This window comes from Rattus rattus, chromosome 9 (genome assembly GCF_011064425.1).
Source record: "Rattus rattus isolate New Zealand chromosome 9, Rrattus_CSIRO_v1, whole genome shotgun sequence".
Taxonomy (NCBI): domain Eukaryota; kingdom Metazoa; phylum Chordata; class Mammalia; order Rodentia; family Muridae; genus Rattus; species Rattus rattus.
This window is the reverse complement of record NC_046162.1, coordinates 5,407,906-5,427,488: the sequence shown is the minus strand read 5'-3', so window position 1 is coordinate 5,427,488 and position 19,583 is coordinate 5,407,906. Positions and strand designations below refer to the sequence as shown.

The 19,583-nt window shown below is 52.2% G+C and overlaps 1 protein-coding gene across 1 annotated transcript in view; it reads right to left on the bottom strand.

Annotated features, from left to right (window-relative positions):
* The window catches only part of Stk10 (serine/threonine kinase 10), an 88,454-nt gene that overhangs the window by 38,792 nt on the left and 30,079 nt on the right, over positions 1–19,583 (bottom strand). Inside the window, exons 3-4 of the mRNA XM_032912813.1 lie at positions 6,699–6,747; positions 3,509–3,658 (exon numbers count right to left, since the gene is read on the bottom strand). Coding sequence (XP_032768704.1) covers positions 3,509–3,658; positions 6,699–6,747 — 199 coding nt within the window. The remainder of the gene's footprint in view (positions 1–3,508; positions 3,659–6,698; positions 6,748–19,583) is intronic.

Here is a 19,583-nt window from a genome sequence, read left to right as displayed (position 1 = left end):
CCTTGAAGTTCATGCACACAAACTCTACCCTGGCCCCGCCCCATCTCTTTCTTAGAAACCTCACTACACGGCCCTGGTTGGCCTCTAACTTTCTATGTAGACCAAGCTAGCCTCTAACTCTGTCTGGGAGTAAAGACAAGTAGAACTGCTCCCAGACACTCAAAGTACATTTTATACATGTATAAAAATCTTTTCTGGAGGATTAAAAGCATCCCCCACACAAACCTAAGTTGAAATGTTTGAAGATACACGGCAAGTTCTGTTCCTGTGCCCCCAGGTGATCAACACAGGCACAAGACACAACAGCTTCCCCCCAGAAGCCAGGGAGTATGAAGAGGATTGGGTGCTGGGTAGGGATGTGGGTGCCCCCATAACAACCCCGCTCAGTCACCTGGAACCCATCCAAACGCCATACAACAGTAGCCAGGCCCCTCATGGGTCCACAGGAAAGCAGGTCTAGAAAGGGCTGTGACCTGCTGGACCAGGGTGGGAGGAGAGGAGTAGAGGTTCCAGCCCTCCCCAGGGCTCCCAGGGGCCACCTTCCTGGGGATCCCTGATAGGGTAGCAGCAGCCAGTGGCTCAGCTGGACTCGCTAGCAAGAGGCTTCTCCTAATTACAGGATGATCTGCCCTCCCTGAGGGTGTCACAGCCGCAACAGCAGCAGGCAGGGAGGGGACAGGATGCTAACGTGATGATCACACCGCTCCACTCCTCGGGCCTCAGTTTCCTCAAGTCCTTGTAATCCAGTCATGAAACTGGAAGGACCACCCTTACCCAGACAAGCTTTCTATTGTATTTTCTGTAGATTTGGGGTAACTATATATATCCTATTAGCAGAGCCTGTTTGCTCAGGGGCTCCCCGCTATCTTCAGCTTCTTATCGCTGCATCTGTTGATTGATTGATCGATCGATTGATTGCTTCTCTTCTCCCTACATCACCCCAAACCTCAACTACAAAAGCAGTCTTCTGAGCTGGCTTCCTGCGCCCCACCCCCCACCCCCTTAGTCACAGGCTAAGAACAATGACTTGTTTCTCTGGCCTAATCCTCTCTTCCTCTGAAAAGGCCATCTTGCCCACCTCCTGCCCACTAACACAAAAAGGAAGGAGGACTTCCGCACCGAGCCCCAGCTCCTCCCTCCATGCCAGCGATCTACAAGCTGGGCCAATCACAGCACGCTGAGCCAGGCTGAGCCAATCAGAGGCCTTCGCTGGCATTACTGACAGCGCGGCCTCCAATGGTTTCTAGTATATCTTACGGGTCCACGTAAGGAAATGTAGAACTTGATCTTATCAGAATCTTTTTGAGACTGGGGTTCTCTAGAAAGGCAGAGGTTAGGGAGGCCAAGCAGTGCTCTGTGTGGCTCTAACCAACCACATACTCCTAGCTGCCTCTTCTCCCCACTTTGGTTCTAAGAGATGAGCATTCCCTGACTGGACACACAGGAGGTGGGGTTTGTTTACTACGAGCCTCCAGGCGTCTACAAGAGTGGAGTGGCTTGCACATCAGCTCTGCAGCCAGATGATTTTGGTCTGAACCCCAGTTGCTCCTCTTGCTAGCTGTGTGATACTGGGTGAAAGAATTAACCTCTATGGGCTACAAAGTCCTCCTCTGCAAAATGCAGTCGGTGACCTTTGAGGCTGACGTGAGCGCCCAAGTATTCAACACTGGCCCACAGTGCAGCTGCGGCTGTACGGCATAACTGCAATTCAGCTTTTAGTTTAGTGGTTTCCGATTGTTATTCATGTCAGTCCAAAACATTATCAACCTTGCTCTGGGGGAGGGGGAGGGGCGGAGAGGCCGGTTTTATGACAACTTCATACAAGCCAGAAAGGAAGTCAACTTCAGTTGAGAAAACAAGACCCGGCTCTACATCAGGTGGCCTCTGTGGGAGTGGTGATTCCCTTTGCCCCTCACTCTCGCCATCCGCTGCAGTCGGGGGAGCTTGCTACTAGGTCATGAGAACAGGGGAGCTGGTCTCACCCCCTTGCCATCAGCAGCACAGGAGAGCAGGCCCTGCACCTCACTTGGACAGCACAGCAGATCTGGCCCTGTGGGCATGAGTTAGGGAGAGCTGGCCCTAGTCCTCTCTGAGCCCTCTCTGGACTCCTCTGACTGACTGTGCCCTTTCTGCCTCCACCCTCACGTCACCCCTGCAGTTCTCATGGAGGTTCTATGGTTACAGCTTCTCCCATGTCCCTAAAACCAAGGCGCCCACTGGAGGAAGTAAAAAGGCCAACACTTCTATGTTGGAGGGGCGTGGCGAACGCTGCAGTGAACTGGTATCAGACATTACTGGGCAGTGGAGCTGAATGCTATCAAGTGAGTGGGAACCAGGGTGCCGTCCCCTGCTGCATGAGCTCTCTCCACCCTCCTGCTCCCTGAGCCCAGCACACTCAACACTGAGGGGCACTGGGGACCAATGTGGTGGACGTGTCCACATAAAGAAGCCGGAGGTCCTTCCAGCTCTCTCCCTTAACCCCTCCTGTGCTTGTGGATGGTATGATATACACATGTGGATTGTATGATATACGCATGTGGGTTGTATGATATGCATATGTGGGTTGTATGACATATGCATGTGGGTTGTATGATATACACATATGGATTGTATGACATACGCCTGTGGGTTGTATGATATACACATATGGATTGTATGATATATGCACGTTGGTTGTATGATATGCATATGTGAGTTGTATGATATGCATATGTGGTTTGTATGATATACACATGTAGATTGTATGATATGCATATGTGGGCTGTATGATATACACATGTGGATTGTATGATATACACATGTGGGTTGTATGACATACGCATGTGCTGCCCATCAAATGGCAGAATTACAGGCATGTTACTTAATGGTGCAGAAAGAAAGATGAGAGGCTCTCAGAGCCACACCTCTGGAGAATGACAGTGGGAAACAGCAGGAGAGAACACATGTGGTGACTAGCTAGAATCTTACAAAGAATACAAAGAAAAAGGAGATTAAAAAAAATCAATTTTGATGCTCAGTCTACCTTTGATCACACTCATGGGTTTATCTGTGGGTTCCATCAATTGTGTATTGAAAAAAATTCGGGGGTAGAAGGGGACAGCAAGATGGCTCAGTGGGTAAAAGCGCTTGGGTACAGATCTCTCCCATTGGAGTCTGTCAAACTGGAAGCTCACTCGAATCAGGCTCTGGCATCATGGCTGTTGTGTATTCCACATGATGCTGGTCAGCACCCCTGGCCTCTACTCACAAGATTCAAGCGACACCTTCACCCCCAGGTGTCTCCATGCTGCCAAATGTCCCCTGACGCTGGTTGAAAAGCACTAGAGTAGCTTGTGGTCCAAGGACTCAGGGAGAACTGTTGGTACCTTGGTAGGGGTGGCTGTGTGTGTGAGGACCCCACACTCACTTACAGGCCCAAGTCCTGCCCCCTTGAGCTGCACTGGCCAGGTGGCACCGTCAGCCAGGACACCTGAACTCAGACAGTGTTTGTCCCTCGAGCCCTTCTTACCCAGCCTGATGTCCCCCTCCAGGGTCATAAGCACGTTGCCAGCTTTCAGGTCACGGTGGATGATTCTCTTGCCGTGCAGGAAGTTGAGAGCCTCCAACATCTGGCGGCAAACGACCTGAATCTGGGGCTCAGTGAGGCCTCGATCCAGCTCTGGAAAAGAGGAACGCTGTCGTCACTGAATAGCCCTCGAGGGGCCAGCACCAAACCATTTCCTGGTTGACACCTGACCCTACACAGTGTCAGCACCAGGCTCTTGCCAGATCTGCACCAGACCTTCTCTAGGCCAGCGTTAGGGAGCATCTGCAGAGCCCTGTGGGCATACAGACCAACTCTGTCCCCACAATACAACCACAGGGCCGACAGAGCTGTTCGCCCTGGCACACAGATGTGGCCACCAAGGCTCAGAGGACTACTTGCTGAAGGTCGCTTTAGAGATTCAAGGCTTCAGAGTTCACAAATGGCCCACTGAAATGCAGGGCACCTGTGGGAGGATTTGGGGCGCCTTGGTCCATTTTGCTGTGGTAACTGACACAGAAAGGGTTCTGGTTTTATAGTCTAGAAGTCTCAACAGCATGGCATCACCCACAAAGGTCCTTGTGCTGTGTGCACGTGGTGAGATAGCAAGTGTGCTAGTGGGTCACTGATGTCACCATGGGGCTGCCTCACGACCTTATCTAACTCTAATTTTCCCCCAGAGACCCACCTGCAAACTCTGTTTGAGGGTGAATCTGAGGGTTAAGTTTGCAGCATATGAGCTTTTGAAGGACACACTCAAGCTACAACACAATGAGTGCTTCTAATGGGTTAGGGTCACAGCAGAGTGGTGCTTAGGACCAGGTGGGGACCGGGTGGGGACAGGGAAGGGATGTGCACAGACAGGCCAGGACACACAGCAATCCCATCTGAATGAATGAGTTGCAGAGGCACAGAGTGCTTGACCTCAGAGCACAGGCAGCCCAGGTCACAGAGCCAGCAGAAACAAAGGCTTGGCAGTGGTATCAGGAAACGTAGCGGTGGACCAGAGAGCCACCAGCTCACCCAGAGCCTTGTAGATGCTGTCTGGAGAGTCTCCGCAACCATAGAGCATTTGTTTGGAGACATAGCCCTCCTCTGAGGTCAAGATTCGTAGACCCGAGCTGGTGGGGGACAGGAAAACCATTCTCGAAAAGGGAAAGGCTATGCGGAAGACACGGTATGATGGAACAGCACTGTATGTCTTTTCTGTGGTGGCTGCATGCAACTGGAAATTTAATATGAAATCCAATATGAAGTGCATCTGGGTAGCCAGGCATGCAATTGGGAGTTTGCTCTTAAAAGCATCCCTCTAGGGGCTGGAGATGTGGTACACAAATGTAGTTCCAGATTGGAAGGTGGAACCAGGAGCATCCGAGGTCTTCCTCAGCTCCATAGGGAGTTAAGAGGTTCAAGGTCTTCCTCAGCTCCACGGAGTTAAGAGGCCAGCACACACGCACACACCCACCGCTCCACCTGCCTGTGCACACACATGCACAAGAATAAACAGATAGTCTTTCCAGATCTATAACCAAAGATTAATGAGATACATCCTGGGCAGGCACTGATCACAAATCGTTCTGGCTTTGGGTAAGGCTAGAGGTTGTCCCCCAAGTGGTTCACATTCTGGTGTCTAGTGTGGGAGTGTGCAGGTGAGGGAGCTAAGTCTAGATGATTAGATAAAGAGCCCCACCCTCGGAAGAAATAAGCCTGGTGTCAGTTCTTGCAGGAGCCAAAAGTTATAAAAAGAGTAGGACACTGGCCACGGAGGTACACACGTTACAATCCTAGGGCTCCCAAGGCAGAGGGCAGGAGGATCTCTGTGAGGCCAAAGCCAACCTAGTGAGGTCCTGGCCAGTTACATAGTGAGACCATGTCTTGACAGGCAGACAGACAGACAGACAGACAGACCAGGAGAACGAGCAAGGCTACCCCACTAAGCTCTCTGACTTCCTGCCTTATTCTTCATGTCTTTCTGCATGCTCAATCCCATTGTAACACCAGCCATCACACGGCCCTTAGAAGCCACCCCATGGTGAACTCGCAGCTTCCAAAACAAAGCTTTAAAAGCCTTTCTTCTTTAAAAGTACCCAGCCTCGGGTATTTTGTGGGGACCAGTAGGAAAAGACTAAGACACAATATTTTCTTAGCATTGATATCAATGAATCTTTGCCAAGGACATCAAGACATAGCAGGCCCTCTCCACACACACACACACCCCACACACACACACACACACACACACCCCACACTGAGAGTTTACAGAATGGGTGGATGCTGTCACGCACGAGTCCCTGAAAGCCCCAGTGTGGAGGTGCTGCGAGATCATCACCTCTTCCCTAACAGGCTAAAGCTGTTGTGGGGGCTCGTTTGTTCTCACAGAGGTGGGCTCCTGGTGATGCCTTTTGTCTGTTTCTCTCCCTCAAGAGCTTCCTTCTGCCTTCAGTGTGTCTTGCTTTTGGACTTCCCAGCCTCGGAACCGTGAGCCAAATCTAATCTGTTCTTTGTAACTCACCCAGCTGCAGGTGTTCTGTGAGAGCGGCAGTAACAGGCTAAGATAAGACACTTTGATGTCTCACTCAGTGCCATGGGGAGGGCATCATGGTCAAGAGGGCTCAAAAGGGGGAGTGGTCGATATAAAGACACACGGTATCTTGAACAGAAGGTGCCAGTCTTCCAGTGAAAGAGGCCAGTGTTCTCTCCACATCCCACAAAGAGCCAGGGAGGGTGTCTTAATTAGGGTTTCCACTGCTGTGAAGAGAAGCCACGACTAAGGCAACTCTTATAAAGGCAAACATTTCACTGGGGCTGGCTTACAGTTTCACAGGTTCAGTCCATTATCATCATCATGGGAAGCGTGGCAGCATCCAGGCAGGCATGGTGCTGGAGAAGGAGCTGAGAGTTCTACATCTTGATCTAAAGGCATCCGGGAGGAGGGTCTCTCCTGCACTGGGCGGAGCTTGAGTACTAGGAGCCCTCAAAGCTCCACCCCCACGGTGATACACTTCCTCCGACAAGGCCACACCTATTCTAAGAAGGCCACGCCTCCTAATCGTGCCACTTCCCACAGGGCATGCATACTCAAACCACCACAAAGGGACCAGTCAGAGCCCGCAGGAAGCGTAATGCGGAGCTCAGGGGGAAGTCCCGCCTCCCCAGCAGCCGAAGGGAAACTTACCCAGCATGATGGCATCCACTGCTCCCCCAGGGCAGAACTCAATCATGATCTGTAGGAAACACAAACCAGAACAATGAGCCAGGGCCATGCCATGCACTTCAGTGCGGGCTCCAACCACCCTTCCTGCTGGGGGCGTGTCCATCTGCCCACTTCCTCCGTACCATTCGCAAATCCACAGAGCCTCTGACACCCACGAAAGATGCCATGGGCACTTCATCATTCCAGAAAAGAAAGAAACCAACTCGCCACCCTCAAGCTTCAGTCATGGCTTCTACAGCCAGGCCCAGTGCCACACACATCCCTCCAGCCTGCCCAGAGTCAACCCTGTACCCTAGGCTCTAAGTCGCAGGGCCTCACACAATCTCCTTACCAAATCCAGGGAGGCCATACCTCACAGAACCCTATGCTAACGCCACCTGCCAGAGCCCTGCTGCAGCTGACTCAGGCCTTCAGATTAACAGGCGAGTGGGGTGGGCTGGGGAGGGGGGTGGGTGAGCTAAGCTCAGAAAAACAGCCAGAGGCCCAGAAAGTGTGTCCTATCAAGGGCATGCAGACTGGAGAGCAGGTTTTCTGATATTTGTCCAGCCAGCCAGCCAGTCAACACAGAGACCTAAGCACACACCTAACAGGTCATAGATCTGAAGAAAACCAGCAGCAGCTAGTACAGGGAACCAGAGAACAATACAGATGGTTTCTTCCTGGTCCATCCTCATCCTGCTCCTCCTGGATCACCCTCATCCTGCTCCTCCTGGATCACCCTCATCCTGCTCCTCCTGGAGCATCCTCATCCTGCTCCTCCTGGAGCACCCTTATCCCACTCCTCCTGGAGCACTCTCATCCCTGCTTCTCCTGAAGCACCCTCATCCCTGCTCCTCCTGGAGCACCCTCATCCCTGCTCCTCCTGAGGCACTCTCATCCCTGCTCCTCCTGGAGCACTCTCATCCCTGCTCCTCCTGGGGCACCCTCATCCCTGCTCCTCCTGGGGCACCCTCATCCTGCTCCTCCTGGAGCACTCTCATCCCCTGCTCCTCCTGGAGCACCCTCATCCCTGCTCCTCCTGGAGCATCCTCATCCTGCTCCTCCTGGAGCACCCTCATCCCTGCTCCTCCTGGAGCATCCTCATCCTGCTCCTCCTGGAGCACTCTCATCCCTGCTCCTCCTGAAGCACTGTCATCCCACTCCTCCTGGAGCACCCTCATCCCTGCTCCTCCCAGGGCACTCTAAGCAGATCTTTGTCATCTGCCCCGAGCTGAGACACCAACATCATGACTACTCTAGAGCCCCCTCCCAGTTTCCAGCTCCACTCCCACGATACAACTCAGTAGGGGCAGAGTCAGCACCATGGGCTGACAATGAAGCTAGGACTCTCTAAACAGGAAGGACACATTCAGCCATACACTAACTCTCCAACACAAAGGGAGAAGACACTGCAGGGCTATACGATGGGCCCCTAGTCATTCCTTCTAGAGTGGTGGTTCTCAACTGTTCTAATGCTGCGACTCATGTTGTGATGACCCCCAACCATAATATTATTGCTACTTCATAACTGTAACTTTTGTTATAAATTTTAATGCAAATATCTGTGTTTTCCAATGGTCTTAGGTGACACCCTTGTGAAAGGGTCTTTCAAACCCCAAAGGGGCACGACCCACAGACTGTGAGCCAACATTCCAGAGGCTTCTGGGTAATATAAAGATGAAGATAAAATGCAAAGAGCTTTAGAGGCAGCCACAGCTGGTCCCACACCCTGGCCCACATCTCCTTGGGGTGCCTTCGGCCATCTGGACCCACCTCAACTCTAAAAGGGACTGCTGTGGTTCTGGTCCACAACTGTTGTATGGAGAGAGAAGTCACGCTGGGAACCACAGAAGGTAAATAGGGCCAGGCTGCATCGAACAGTAAGCAGATCTAGATGCCCAGTGGGGCTGTGATCTGGGCCAGCAACAAGAGAGCTACCAGGTTTTAGGAGGAGTGGACAGTCCTGACCTGCCAGCCCCACCACAGGCCATGCCATAAGAAAGTTGCCATGGAGAAAGGGCACTTGTCTGCTTGCACACCACTGCCCACAGGAAGGGAGGATTTGCCTCTGAGACAGCTACGTCAGTCATTCTGCCTGTTCATCAGCGGCAAACCGACCTCAGCATCTCTGAGGCTTCTCTCCAATCTGACAATAACCTCTCAAGGAAGTATTCATTTGTAGAACCCGTATAGCAGGGAAGAAAACCCAGCATCAACCACCCACCCACCCACCACTCGCTGTCCTCCTAGGCATCAGAGAGCTGCAGGCGGACTTCTCAGCACCTCACAGCACCCAGCCTGCAATCCTACCCAGCATCAAGACACCCAGGCGCTCCTGTCAGTCACTGTGAAATCAGCCATAGAGCACGGCCGAGGGAAATACACAAGCCCTAGTCATCCCCAAGGGACCATAAGTGATAAGTCAGGTGAATGGCACACCTTACCCCTCTCAGGAACATCACGTTGACCGTCCAGGTTGGGGCTCAGCCAATATACGCTGCTACCCTGACGTATCTATGGAGCTTGGGGTCTCTTTTATTGTTTTCAGACAGGGTCTCACTATGTACCTCTGGCTGACTTGGAACTCACTAAGTAGCCCAGGCTGGCCTCGCACTCACAAAGATAGATCAGTCTGCCTCAGCCTCCCGGGTAGCAGGATTAAAGGCGAGTGCCACCTAGCTCGGCCCTTTGTTTTTGAGATCCTGGTTGGCTTGACACAATCACATTGGAATCACATGGAAAAGGGTCTCAGTGAGGGACTAGGGCGATCAGGCGGCCTGTGGAGGACTGTCTTGACTGCTCACCGTGGGCGGCACCATCCTGTTGGTCTGGTCCCTGCCCCGGAGGACAGTGGGAAAGGCAAGCAGAGCACAAGCATGCATGTGCCCTTCCTCTGCTCCTGACCGTAGGCGTGACCGGCTGCTTCGACTCCCTGCTGCTTTAGCTTCCCTACAACCTTGAAGTGGAACCTGGAGCCGTGAGCTGAAATAAACCCGTCTCCTCTGAGTTGCTTTTGCCAGGCCGTTACCACAGCAGCAACAGGAAACAAAACCAGGACGCCATCCTCTTTCTTCTTCCTAGGCAACGTCTGCCAGCAGTCAGGCCGACTCCCAACACCCCCAGAAGCCGGAAGCCACTAGCCAGTCCCAGTAACACAGGCAACGGTCCACTTCTAGATTTATCTCAAGGATTGAAGGGGTCGGCCCTGCGGTGCACACAACAGGGCCAGACACGCCTCTCAGCTACCAGGTACCATCCAAAAAGAAAAGGTAGCGGTCCCTTCTGATATTCCACTTAAGAGATGGTGACACTGGGAACCTCCCCCAGTCCATTTCCTCAACTGCAAAATGGCGCTGAGCTCTGCCCCCAACATCACCAGGAACACTAAAGCAACCCCTGGCTGGCGCACTTCTGATCTACTTCCGTGGCATCTCTAGTGAACGAAATCGGCAAGTGTCCCTGGGGACAATGGCTGCCCATAAACATGGGTTCTCCCAGAACCACCAGCTATTGGCACACCCTCACGATTATCACAAGCTGGTGTGAGAAGTGGCCAGGCCTAGGCGGGCCCTGTGCCTTCAACTGCAACACCCCTTGCACAACACTGGTACACAAGGTTCCACACACACTCAGCCTTCTGAGGTCAGCCCTGGGAAGCAGGGTGCTCTGAGAGTCTGATTTCCTTCCTCTTCTCCACTTATGGAACTGTGGACTCCCTCCTATGCTTCCCCTTTATCTGTAGTTTGCTTTGGCTGCTGGGAAGCTCAGCGTGAGGTCAGGCCCAGACTAGAGCTAAGGCTCCAGCTCTGGTCTCACGCCTTACTTGGCTTTTTAGCCTTTAGGAATTTAGGGATCACCCTTCAACTTGTCAGCACTGGGTTGCAGGGGCTTGGATTATCAGTTCCTCTGGGCTTTCACACAGCTGCGTGGGGTTTAATTAGAAAAGAGAAATCAACAGTAACAAATAAAGTTTGCCCCTAATCTACTGGCTGGCATTCGTGGAGTCGGCCAAGCTTTGGGTTGAAAATATGAGGAAAAACCATGTCTGTAATGTCATTTTTCTTTTCTTTTTGATTGTTTGTTTTTCAAGACAGGGTTTCTCTGTGTAACAGACTCTGGTTGTCCTGGACTGGCTTTGTAGACCAGGCTGGCCTGAAACTCAGAGATCCAACTGCCCCTGCTTCCTGAGTGCTGGAACTAAAGGTGTGCACTGCCACGCCCTGTGCTTTCTTTTTTTTTAGATTTACTATGTATGTAGTGTTCTGCCTACATATATGCCCACACACCACAAGATGGCACCAGATCTCACTACAGATGGTTGTGAGCCACCCTGCAGTTGCTGGGAATTGAACTCAGGACCTCTGGAGGAGCAGCCAGTGTGCTTAACCTCTGAGCCATCTCTCCAGCCCCATGGTCATTTTTCTTATCATGGTTCCCTAACTAATACGTCGTAACAACCCAGCATCTGCAGTGTTGGGGTTTATGAGACAGTAGGTTATGTACAAATATACCACCACAGATCAAACTTAACAAGATCTAGCAAAAACAAAAACAAACAAAACCTTAGCCAAGCAGGATTTACCCTAGGAATGCAAGGATGGTTCAACTTAAACACACAACTATTAATGTACTGTATCATATTAATGAACTGCAGGGAGGAATAACACAGAGTTGATTCAATGATGCACCAAAGGTTCTCGTAAGATCGGACAGCTTTGTGAGAGACATTTGATGTGCATGGTGCAGAACATGTCTTCATCAAGGATGTCAATTCAGAGTGACCCTGTGGTGGGGGGCCACACATGACCCTGTGCTGGAGGCCAAAGGGGGAACAGGAAGGAGGGGAATGCTGAGTCAGCACCACAAAATTCACAGCTGAAAACTCAAAGATGTAGGGTATAAAAATCATGTGAAAACCACAGAATGTTGCTAAAAGAAAGGGAAGATGACACAGAGACATGGAAAGGCATCCAGGTTTACTAACAGGAACCTAAACTTGATGAGACGTTACCACCACCCATTGCTAACACAGGCTCACCACCCAGTGCCAACACAGGCTCACCACCCAGTGCCAACACAGGCTCACCACCCAGTGCCAACACAGGCTCACCACTCAGTGCCAACACAGGCTCACCACCCAGTGCCATCTACAGGCTCACCACCCAGTGCCAACACAGGCTCACCACCCAGTGCCATCTACAGGCTCACCACCCAGTGCCAACACAGGCTCACCACCCAGTGCCAACACAGGCTCACCACCCAGTGCCAACACAAGCTCACCACCCAGTGCCATCTACAGGCTCACCACCCAGTGCCAACACAGGCTCACCACCCAGTGCCATCTACATCCTCACCACCCAGTGCCATCTACAGGCTCACCACCCAGTGCCAACACAGGCTCACCACCCAGTGCCAACACAGGCTCACCACCCAGTGCCAACACAGGCTCAACACTCAGAGCTGTCTACATCCTCACCACCCAGTGCTGTCTACATCCTCACCACCCAGTGCCAACACAGGCTCACCACCCAGTGCTGTCTATAGGCTCACCACCCAATGCCAACACAGGATCGGAAATCTCCACCAAATCCCAGCAATAGCTTTTATAAAAACGAAAAAACTCAGCCTCAAATTCACAGGAATTGTCAAGGAGCCCCCAGCAACCTTTGGAAAAGGTCTTACACTTTCTGAACTTGATCTCCACTAAAAGGCTGGGGATCCAGAAGTCTTATGCTTTTAAAACACATTGCAGGAGTTGGGGATTTAGCTCAATGGTGAGCGCTTGCCTAGCATGCATGCAAGGCCCTGGGTTCGTCCCAGCTCGAAAAAAAAAAAAAAAAAAAAAACAAACACATTGCAAAGCTACAAAACTGGTCCAAATGCAGTCTAGTAATGGCACAAAACAAACACGAAGACGGGCTGAAGGAACCTCCCTTCCAGTGTCTTTCAGCAAAGGTGTCAGAGTTGGGGCGCACAGTTTGCTCAACAAATGGAGTTTATAAAGCCAGACACTCGCAGGATGGGAAAGAAGCCAGACTCTTACTTCACACAAACATAAATGCAAGGCGGACGAAAGGCCGGACATAGTGCAGACTGTAAAAGGCCCGAGAGAATCCAGCAGGGACAGTTTCATGACGCTGCTCTTGGCAGTGACTTGGTAGATATGACATCAGATAATACGTGGGCCCTGTGACCAGAAGCAAGCAGGCCTGTCCAACGCAAATGCTTCTGTGGAACAGAGGACACAGCGAGCAGCCTGTAGCCCAGGGACACACCTGCCAGTCACCACCACTTCCTAACGGGCTCATTCCCAGATTACAAAGGAAACTCCAGGATCCCAACCAAGAGCGGCTAGGATGAAACGGACGTGCCTCCAGAGACAAACAAGTGTACCAGCAAACATGTCATAAACACTGGGAGAACCTTGTCAGACTGCTGTCGTCAGACAAAGTGCCACCAGGTGCTGTCCAGGGGACACAAAGGAAGCCTTGGCTCACTGCCAGCAGGTACACAAAGTGGCAAGGCTGCTACAGAACACAGCATGGAGTTGTGTGGTGGCTGGAATTCAGGAGGCAGAGGCAGTTAGATTGTGAGTTCAAGGCCATCCTAGGGTTTCTCAAGAAATCCAAAACGGAACACAGGATCCAGCTACCCGACATCTGGGTATTTATCCAAAAGGATTAGAACCAGGGCTGCAAAGAGCTGTCGGCACTCCCATGCTCACTCACGCACAGTTCATAAAAGACAAGGTGTGGATGCAAGCCATGCATCCGTGACGGGTGGTGACACACATGGAGTGTGCCAGCCACCAAAACTGCTGGCTTCCAAAGAGGAAAAAGTCTGCAGGGTGACAGAGGACAAGCACGAGCCCTCAGGATGCTACCCTGAGGGAGAGACGTCAGAAGCAGAAAGATTGGAGACACATTTATGACAGGGACCCGGGACTGCCAGGGACCAGGCACCGACAAACACAGACCCCAGAGCAGCCTTGGAGAGAGTGCTGCTAATCAGTGGGCTCAACGCCCCACTTCCTCAAGCCCAGTCAGCTCTGGAGCCTGTTGTCCACAGTGTAATACTAATCAATGATAATGCATTCTACACTTAAAATTTTGTTACGGGGGCGGGTCTCACGTGATGCCTCTTCCTCCAGGAAACAGACAAACAAACGAATGTTTAAAAACAACAATAGCGACAACACCAAGGCGGGCTGGAGAGATGGTTCAGTCAGTAAAGTGTCTGCTGTGCAAGCAATGGGGTGGGAACTGAGCTTCAGATCCACAGAACCCATATAAAAAGTGAATAGAGTGACCAACAGCCAGGACCCCAGCACTGGGGAGAAGGAGCAGGAGGATCCCAGGGCTTGCTGTCTAATCAGTCTAGAAGATGCAGTGAGCTCCCTGTTCAGGAAAGACTTCAAAAGCTGAGGTGTGTGAGTCAGGGGCAGGGTCAAGGAAGATACCTGAGGTTGACCTTTGACCTTCATAAAGCATAAATGCACACTTACATATATACCAAGAAAGTGAAGCCAAACAAAACAAAGGTGGGCCTCCCCACACAGGGATGCAGGTGGGGGGCCCACCCTTGCTGTCCCTAACCCTTCTGGCTGGAGGCTTGTCCCTAGCACAGCTGGTCTCCTTCCTCAGTATCTAGGAGATTCCCTGTTTCCTTGGGGACCTTGCTTGGGGTCACCTGATGGAGGATGTGACAGCAGCCTGAAGTCACTGGCTTCCTTCCTGGGCTGAAAGCCAAGGAACCTGGAGACCACTGTGGACTACAACGCCTTGGCCTAGACTAAGCAGCTGTCTTGTGGCCAGGCTCCTGAGCCTCTGGGCTCCACTGCTCTGACCATTTGTGAGTGGAATGGAGATTCATCCCATTGGGGCCCTGTATCAGGCACCGTTTCAGGCCCTGTGACAGAACAGAAACAGAGCAGTGAGGAGTCATCCCTGCCTCACTGCCATGGGCATTCTGGGGGCAATCTCATCACTGGCACAATATCCTAGCACCCAGAGGTCACTCTGAAAAGACACCCTGCTTTCCAAGACAGCATCTTCTCTGTTGCCCATGAGCCAACTGTGCACGTGAAGAACCAAGCTAGTAACTGTGTAGGCCTGAGGGACCCAGAAATGGAAGCCCTCATGTCTCCACCTTGCTCCTGTTTCCCACCTCAATGCTGACCCCGGAGACGTGTTCAGCTAAGTGGTAGCAGCCAGTTCCAAGTGTGCAGGCCTTCCACGGGAGATGTCGCTCCATCCCAGCATCCAGGCTGGCTAGTCAGTTTTCCCTTCCATGACACCTAACACAGCCGGAGTGCTTCTCGGATGCCACCCCCCAAGCAAAGTCTCGGCATGGACCGTCACACTTGCTCTCCAGGAGAAACTCTGAAAGATGCTGGCACCTCAGTCGGGGGTGGTGCTCATGGACCCAGAACACATGCCCGATATGCGGTGGGTACGTGCTGATGAACGCCACGGGGTGCGATGGGGATTAGGTGATATTTTATTCCCACTTAGACACGGGGACCTGAGTGTCAGAGTCAGGCCAGGCAATAGAGAGTGGTAGAGCTAGAACCAGGATTGGGTGAGGGGGGTTCTGTGAGAGTGTGGAGAGCACCCATCCCCATCCCCTCTCACAGAGGAAGCCACAGGAAGCTTGAGTCACAGGCAGGCCCCTGGGTCAGTGAGAATGGCCCCTCGGTCTCCTGGCTCTAACCCTTGGGCCCTTCCATTTCACACATGGACTAAGCAGGCTGCTCACCCGGAGATAAGGGGCCAGGATGTCCCAGCCCAGATAAGCATGGCCACCCCAGGGCTTAGACATTAACTTTTACAGCCCCCAGACAGCTCCACCAGGCAATGCCAGAACCCTAACCATCCCCCCCAGAGACAACTGAGTCACACGCAGTCCAGAGGTGAGCCACCACCCCACTGACCTTCAGGACTCTAGCCTCAGTTCTCCACGCCTGGCCTTTCCTGAGGTCACTACCATATACTGACCAGGAGCAGGAACTCAGGTGACCCAGACATGTGAGACTCCTGAGCACGGCCCCACAAAGGGCCACTGTTCCCATCACAGGCTACCCTATCCCTTTCCCTACCTGGGCCTCTGTCTCCCCATCTGGAAAATGAGGTTCTCAAAATCTGTATGACCTTTTGTGGCATCAACATTTTAGGTCTTGGTGTGACTGTAATCACCTTTTCACAGAGTAAGCAGTTTGTGTTTGCGAAAGGTTGGTGGTCAAAGTCTAGGCCTCATACAGTTGTCCATCAGTCTGGGAATCTGGCCAGGGCCCGACAGATAGACATCTACCAATGCCAGAGTCCCTGACTGAACAGCATCGTGTCCACCCAGAACCCACACATCCTCCCACATGTCCAGAAGATTCTAGAAGAGCAACAGAGGCTAACTCAGTAGGAATGCTAGGCGAATGCTTGCTCTCTTGTATCATTTAGGCAACACTGACAAGGAGAGAGGTCTCTGTGTGCTCGGTACCGGTGACGTTGAACCCCACAGGCACTGAGGACTCTAGCTGCACGTAACTCACAAGTGTTTGCTGAATGGCTTTGAGATGCTCAGAAATTAGGGCAGATTCACTGACCCGGGGCTGTGCTAAGCAAGCATTCTGTAAACATCCCTTAAGCCACAAGCAGCCTACCGTACAGATGAGAATGCAGAGGCTTGACAGGGTAAGGGGCTACCCCAAGGCTATTCAGCACAGAACTGAAGAAGAAGGAATAAACTCAAGTTTGGCCATGCCTAGGGATGGCGGAACCCTGCGGCCGGCCACCTTTCTGCTCTGGATTCATTTCTCTGAGGAAGCAGGGATAGTGATTGCTGCTCGTCCCCAGGTCAAGAGCTGGGGGCCTCCAAGCTCTCTAACACAGGGCAGAAGACAGAAGCTTCTGGTTAGTCACCCAAAGCCTGAAAGAGGAAGCCATGAAGGCAGCCTTCAAAAAAAAAAAAAAGCAAGAGTCAACATAAACCCGGCCTAGTTCGTCAGCTGCCTGCCCCTGTAGGTGGAGTCCCAGAACCTCCCCACCTCTGAGTATCAGCCAAACAACTCGGCCATTGAGTGGGGCGCCCACACCCATGATGCCTCCTAGGACCAGCCTTGTTCCTCAGAGCCAGTTCCGCCCACTACCTTGCAGCAAGCCTGGGTCAGGAATCCAGCTTTCCCCGGTCCCCGGCAGCTTTGGAATGAGGCCTGAGTCACAGGCAGTAACCTGGGTTCTTGAATGCATGCAGGGGTGGAGGTGGCAGTTCTGGGATTGCCGCTCTGCCCTCAACCACTCCCACCCCATGTCCATACCCAAAGGTGCTTGCCCAGGCCCCAAGGCATCACTCAGATGGGACTGAGGTGACTCCACTCCTAGGCTGTCTATCCCAGAGGCTCGAGGTCCGGGCTTCAGGCTCAGAGTCCCCTGAGCTGCATTCCTGGCCACTGTGCAGGAAATGTTAAGTCAGAGCTCAGCTCAGGCTCTCTAGAGAGAATCAAAGACACCCCTTTTTGAGAGGGAAGACTCAGGCTGGCTGGCTGGCGGGCTAGCTACCAATCTCATAAGACTAGCCAGGAACAGTACTGAGCCCAGAAAGGAATAAATCAGGGTTGTTTCCAGCCATGGCCACCAGGGACTCAGGATGAGGACTTGGAACCCTTTAGACAGGGCACATAGGACATGAGCCACATCATGGAGGCTCCTCCTCGGAGCTGGTATTCCCTACCACATAACTTACTGAAAGCTTCGTAGCACTGAGTCCCTGAGAGGCAGGCAGGGTTGGAACCAGAGATTGGATGGTGAGATTGGACAGTGGGTGTAACAAAGAGATAACACTTACCAGCTCACAGAGCCAGAGAGGTAGACAGTGTCAGGTCCTATGTCCCACCAGTGAACAAGGAGAGGACACAGCCTTTCCACATCCCCAGGGTTACCGTCCCTCCCACAGCAGTTCTCATGGAGCCTAAACATCTCCTTGGCCAGGCTATGCCCGGGCCTCCGGGTGGAGCGTGCCAGTCTGCCACTAGCTCATCTCAGAAACTGCGACTTCATCCATCAAGGTTGGGGAACTGCAGAGCCTGCCTCCAGGTCACAGTCACATAGGTGACCCATGGGACTAGGATTTGGTAAATGTACCAAACACAGATACAGCTAGTAACACCCGAGTGGCATCTTCACAGGACACTTGAGAAACTGGGACAGCTCCAAGCCTGTGTCCCAACATCTAAAACTCCCTGGCATGCTGTGGCTGAGTCTGTGTATGAACGAATGACCGCTGAATGAATAACAGCCCCTCCTGCTCCAGGGGGGGTGAGCGTCAATCCCATGAGACTGGCGTATGGAATGCCTAACCGCACAAGCAGTTTTACAATGGGGCAGAGGTCACAAGAGTCACAGGGTAAGGGTTGTCTCTGGGACAACCCTTGTTGAGTCCTCCTGAGAGGGCAGTAGGGGAGTGGCTAGCAAAAAGGGGAAGCCCCAAAACACAAGAGAGCAGAATCAACTGCCTGGCTTCCTGCTTTGGGCTGTAATTATGAGTCCTTGTCAGGGCCACCAGGAACCCTGGTGGACTAAGGGCAGATCTGCTGGGAGGGGAGGGCTAGAGCCAAGTAATGAGGTGCTGCCTTGGGAAGGTTCATGCTAATTCAGAGAGGTGGGACAGCTAGGCTCACTCTTCTAGTGGGAAGTTACACACTCCAAAGTCAACATAATCCTTCTAGAAAGCAGGGGCAACGGCAAGGTGCACAAGGGCCCCACTCATCTTTCGCTGTGCCTCGCCCGTTTGAGCTTCTCCAGTCTTTTGCAGTGTTTCCCTTCGGATGAAATCCCAGCATGTGAGTCCTCAGGGGACAAATCCTAATCCAAACCATAGCACCCTCCCAGAGCCTCTTGGGTCCCCTGTATAAAATGGGGCTGGCACAGTGTGTGTGTGTGTGTGTGTGTGTGTGTGTGTGTGTGTGTGTGTTTAGACAGACCTGAGTGGTAAGCAGAAGTTAGCGACTATCAGGGAACCCTCAGAGCCCATGCCCAGGGCCATACACCCCTGAGAAGGACTACCCGTGCCATTCAGATGACTAGGGATCCAGAATTAAGAATTACAATAAGAGAGCCGGGTGGTGGTGACACACACCTTTAACCTTGGCCCTCAAGAGGTAGAGGCAGGTGGATCTGTGTGAGTTCAAGGCCAACCTGGTCTACAGAGTGAGTTCCAGGTCATTCAGGGCTACATAGTGAGACCCTGTCTTAAAAAACAGATCCCAAGCTCCATAGAGAAAACTAAGGAAAAAAAAACCCTGATTTATAGTAATAGGAGGGACAGGCTCATTCAGTAAGAAAAGGGGTAGGCTCAAAGGGGTAGCCCCAGCTGCTCTGAGAGTTCATCTGGAGGTGGTGGGCAGGGGAAGGGGAGTCACTCCTTACCAGGTCATTGAGGCTAGGAGTTAGGGGCAAGGGGAGTTAGAGTAGGGGGTGTTTGTAAATAGGCCTGAGTACCGGCTCTCCTGATTCCTACCCAGCATGCCTTGGGTCATATCGAACATCTTTCTCTTTAGTTGACTTACTTCACTTCATCTTGGGGGCTACACTAAGATATTCTAGGTCACCACACTTCAGACAGTTACCAGACAGTTACCATTCCGTGTTTAGAACATCTGAAGTCCTCTACTAGTGACTCTGAACAGCGTGCAGATACACACACACACACACACACACACACACGCATCTCCAACATGTGGACACCTAACATGCTCAGAAAGCCCATGGGGCTACCCACAGCCCAGTTGGGACTCCCTGAGGCAGGCCTCCCGTGCATACAGGCCCGAGGAACAAGTCCCGTGGGAGGAAATGGCTCCTGACATCCTCGTCTGGAAAT